The following is a 5,170-nucleotide window of genomic DNA, read 5'->3' on the forward strand; positions in this document are numbered from 1 at the left end:
TCCGATCGGGTTGAAATAATTTGATTGTCTCGTACATCACTATTTCCTTTGCGTTCTAAAGTAATAGAACTTACATTATCATTGGACTGAGTGCTAACATTTGCTTTAATGAAAAATTTATTTGTATTTAATTCTTCTATATTAGAACATCCAGATATTGTTGGTGTATAAGTTTCTTCTACCATATTTAAAACTAGATGAGATAAGTTGTTCGAAGTACTTTGCAAATTTTCGATAGTTTGATCATTATTCATTTCTGATTCAGATACAAATACGTTATCAGAGTCATCTGAATCAGTCGAATCTGTAATATTAACTTTCGAACTTAAATCAATTGTGACATCAGCCTCCGTAGTAGTAATAACAGGTTTAGGTAACGATACGATATTTGCTGATTCAACAACTGAAACACGAAATCTAGATGACCCACTTGCAGAAGTGACACAGGTAGGTGATGATCCAAGGGATGAAAGAACAACTGATGACGAAGATACTGAGGAATCTGTAGAACGTAACGTTTCTGGAACTCGGGACACCACAAACCGACTTCGTGAGGGACTTAGTATTGGACTGGCTATAGGTGAGGAAGCAGGACTAGGGGCTGGGGAACGAAGACGACCTCCATTAATACGTTTCGGTTCAAGCATTGATCGTCCAGATTCATCTTTTTGTATTGAAATCATGGATGATAAAGAACATGGTAATGTTTGACAAGTGAGCGAAATTTTACGGGAGGTTGTACTACAAAATCTGCTATGATATGAATTTTCAAAACCTTCGCTATTTTCTTCTAATGTTCGATTTTGCTTGTTTTTCAAACAACAGCTTCGAATTTCAGCTACAAGCTGCGTGTATTGACGCAAGTTCTGGCTTAGATCATCCTATTATTAACATAAAACAAAAAGAACAATAATAATGTAATGTTTTACAATGTTTCACTGATGAAATAATACAGTAAGACTTGTTTACTTACTATTATGTCAGGTTTATCATCCAAATCTATTTTAGTAATATTTCTATTTTTTTTCATAGCAGAACTGAGAGCTGTCATTCCAGTCATTCCTATGCTATTATTTCGTAAATCTATCCTCTAAAACAAACAAAAAATAGATATGGATTTAAATAATATAATTTACATCTTTTCCTAAAATTTTAAGACTTTTAATATTTACTTGTAAAACCTGATTTATTTCAATAATTTCAGATAATGTAACAATTCCATCACATGTAAGTTCAGTTGATTGTATTCCCAATTGTAACAAAATACGATTTTTTTTCAATGCATCTTTTACAACAAATAACAATTCATCAGTGAACATATTCTTTCCAATGTTCAACATTTCTAATGTTTTAGATAATGCCTATGTATATAAACAATATTAATATAGATACATGTTGTATATAGATATTATATACAAAGTACTAATAGTAAATGTATAGAAACTTTACACATGCATAATTATAATGATAAATAAAATTACATACTATAATACGTGCGAAATAGGGAGATGATTTTTTTGTCAGTTGGTTATTCCATAATACTAATATGTTTAAACCTTTACCATCTTTGTCCTCGTTTATTTGACTGATGAGACCTTCTAGGATATCACGTACACCATCATCTTGAATGACATTATTACTGAAAAAAATGTTGTATTTTTATAATACAAAAATTTTTTATTTAAAAAATTGTATTATTTACTATAAACAATTTTATAGTAAAAGTATGACATTCTATATATTTTTCTTTTATAAACTCTACTATTGTGTTTAGATCTATATAATTCAACTATATCTACAGTATACATGATGTATATAACCATAGACACATACAATGAATATGAGCTTAAAGGGTCTAATAGAACTAACTGTGACTAAAAAGAGAAAGATATCTTTTAAAGAAAAAATGAAGTAGAATTGTTATGAGCTTTAACAACACAGTAACTGTTTAAAATATGTGAATTAATTTCTAACTAGATTTATTAAAAATATATAGAATTTCTGCACAACTAATGAAAATATTAATTAACACAATAGAAAAATTAGATTATTCTCTCTCTGTTTCTATTGCTACATACCTAATATCAAGTAATTGTATATGATTATTTAATCTAAGAAGAGAACCAAGCTGTATCGCATCATATAGATCCAGCCCATTATCAGCTAAGTAAAGTTCTCTTATTCCAGTATTCATTTTTAATGCTGCAACTATTAAAAAGAGTATGTTATTCTTATATTATTAAAAGCTTCTGTTCTAGATCCTTTTTAAGTAGATAAAATATATTTTTAAGTATATATTATGGTCTTAGCTTATTTTATGATTAAAATTATAGAATGAAACTTTAAAAATGTATATAATATCCATGATTTTTCATATTAATGCTATTTGACAATAACAATATAAAAACATTTTTCTTTCTCAACATCTCTCAATCGTTCATTAAGTACTTAATGAAATTAAAATATTATATAAAGTAAAACAAAATACCCAAAATAGACTATTATAGTTAAATAAATAATGTTGAATAATATAGAAATATTATATATATAGTATCATTAACACAACATAAAGATATAATATTTTATAAAGTTATTTTATAAAGTTATCTTCAAAATTAAAAATACATTGGAAATGTATAAAATTCCATTAAAGAAGATATTATTATAATTAAATGTTTAATATATAATATATACAAGTTAATTAAAAGGCAGTAATCAAATACATTGAATTGTTACATCATTTAAAATTATTTCTTGATAAATGTGTTTTTTTAGTTCATTTATTTTGTTATATATGTACAACTGTATTGCTAATTATATTAAAAATATATTTACTATTATCATAAATTATATTTTATTTGGATTATATTTTGTATAAATACTAATTGAACACTTATTATTAAAGTCCAATTTTTATACATATAATTTCTTAATTAGACAGTATTCATTATAGTTTACAAAAGATTAAATTTTATATTACTTCAAATTATTTCTTACATTAGAATTAAAATATTGTATTAATTATACAGCTATTAAAATACTAAAAATTTAATACTTAATGCTCAATATCTAAAACAAAAAAATATGAGTATACTTACCAATAATTTAATTATTAAATATATAAAATAATATTCTAGAACTAAGTCAAACTATTAACCTTTTTTGTTCATACATTTTATTAAGACACTTTAAGTTTTTAAATTTAACAATAAGTTTCAATATAACATTTCAATGGTTCATTACATAGTAATAAAATAATTATTACTACTATTTTCATTTACAAAAGTAATTAATTTCATGAAATAGTTAGATGGTGACATGCATTTTCAATGTACAACATAAATGATTAAGCCAAATACTATGTTAAATATATCACTATGTCAAATACTATAAAAATATAAAATGGAATTAATATAATTAATTGTTTCTATAATTTATTATAATAAATAGAAGCAATATACCTAATAGCTATATATAAAGTAATGCAGGGAAAGAAAATGAAATTGTTTTTACATAAAATACTTAAATATCTCATGATATTTTCAATGGAATTTCACAAATTGTCTACAATAAGATTTTAAACTAAACCATTTGAATAATTTCAACAGTTTTAATGTTCTTAAATATAATTATTTATTTACTTTAGACAATGTTATACCAGAACAAAACAGATAGAAGTAAAATAAATATTAATAAATAAATATACTACAAAATTGAGAAAAGGAATGTAAGATTCAGGAGACAATCTTATTTCATATTTCTTATTTCTGCTTAAATATAATTAAATATTAAAACTTTTGTATTAAATAGATTCTATATTAATTTTAGTATATACATTTACCAAATACACATTAACTAAATCACTTCTACAATCTATCTTACATGATTTAAAAGAAAGAAAAGAAACAAGGGGGGAAAAAAATACGCAGATTATAATACAGCACAAATATTAATTAATTGCAAAATAAAATGTAGAAATAAAAATGAAAGTAATCATAATATGTTTCCAACTACCATAAAAATGTTGAAATTATTCTAGCTCTTGTTATACGTAAATATTTATGTTATGTACTTAATGATTTGTGGACCTTAACTAATAATTTTTATGAGAACTAAAACATGACAATAAATTAAATTTCAATTATTTTAAAATAAATAAATGGAAAAAGATACAGTTAACAAACTGTATTGCACTATAAATACCTAGTGTGACGATAGATCTTCCTGAAAGTCCACAATTTTCTAATTTAAGCACATGTAGATGGCAGACTAATCGTAATGCACGATTTAAGATATTCATGTATTGTTCATCAAGAATTACATCCTTAGCTTCAAGATGTTCTAAACATTGGGTCTAGACAAATAATGATTGCATTAATTATGTATTGAAAAATATAAAGCTAAATTTTAACACACATATTTTATGTCATTTCTAATTTTTTTTGCAATCATCCTATATACAATAATTAACGAAACAATAAAAAAGAACATATTTAAAACTATTACTATACTATATATTAATAACTATACAAATATTTTGTATAATGAAAGAATACATATTATGTATACCTTTCTTATCATATTCGCACATGCTTCCCAACCATGAATTCCAATGCCTTGATTAGATGAAATATTCAAGTGTTTTGCAGATTCATAATATTCTAACATATCAAATAATATCACAGAACTCTACAATATAAAAATAATGAATGATGTTAAACAACATTAAAGAAAAAATATTTTTTTTTATAAAATCTTAAAGTAAAGAAAATACCTCATCATTCAAAGATGTAGCTTCTAAATTAATTTTATTAAATTGAACTCTTTTGAAAATTTCCTCCAATGGTTCTGCATGATTAACATCCAATGTCTGCCCTTTTAAATCTAATTGTTCATTTCGTAATTCAAATGTTTCTAAATTCTGTATAGAAATTATTATTATCATTAAATAATTATACTTATTTTATAATAAAAAACATTATCAAATACTAATATATACTAAGTATATTTTCATAATGTATGTGATATGTGTCTGTTTACAATATATTTTTCATGCATCTAAAATATTTTGTTTTTTATCTATTTAAAATATAATTATACATTATCCGAAAATAAAAAGTAACATATTATAATATATATAATACTAAATATAACTGAAATATTTTGAGAT

General features: G+C 23.6%; 1 protein-coding gene across 2 annotated transcripts in view; it reads right to left on the minus strand.

Moving 5' to 3' along the window:
- Window positions 1-5,170, minus strand: part of LOC108550352 (uncharacterized) — a 27,585-nt gene that overhangs the window by 17,987 nt on the left and 4,428 nt on the right. For both annotated transcript variants that reach the window (XM_017904081.1, XM_017904083.1), the window contains exons 3-10: window positions 4,775-4,921; window positions 4,570-4,689; window positions 4,204-4,354; window positions 2,079-2,208; window positions 1,486-1,639; window positions 1,173-1,361; window positions 974-1,090; window positions 7-881 (exon numbers count right to left, since the gene is read on the minus strand). In XM_017904081.1, the coding sequence (XP_017759570.1) occupies window positions 7-881; window positions 974-1,090; window positions 1,173-1,361; window positions 1,486-1,639; window positions 2,079-2,208; window positions 4,204-4,354; window positions 4,570-4,689; window positions 4,775-4,921 (1,883 nt within the window). The remainder of the gene's footprint in view (window positions 1-6; window positions 882-973; window positions 1,091-1,172; window positions 1,362-1,485; window positions 1,640-2,078; window positions 2,209-4,203; window positions 4,355-4,569; window positions 4,690-4,774; window positions 4,922-5,170) is intronic.

The sequence above is a fragment of the Eufriesea mexicana genome, unplaced genomic scaffold (genome assembly GCF_001483705.2).
Source record: "Eufriesea mexicana isolate 0111107269 unplaced genomic scaffold, ASM148370v2 scaffold2646, whole genome shotgun sequence".
Taxonomy (NCBI): Eukaryota; Metazoa; Arthropoda; class Insecta; order Hymenoptera; family Apidae; genus Eufriesea; species Eufriesea mexicana.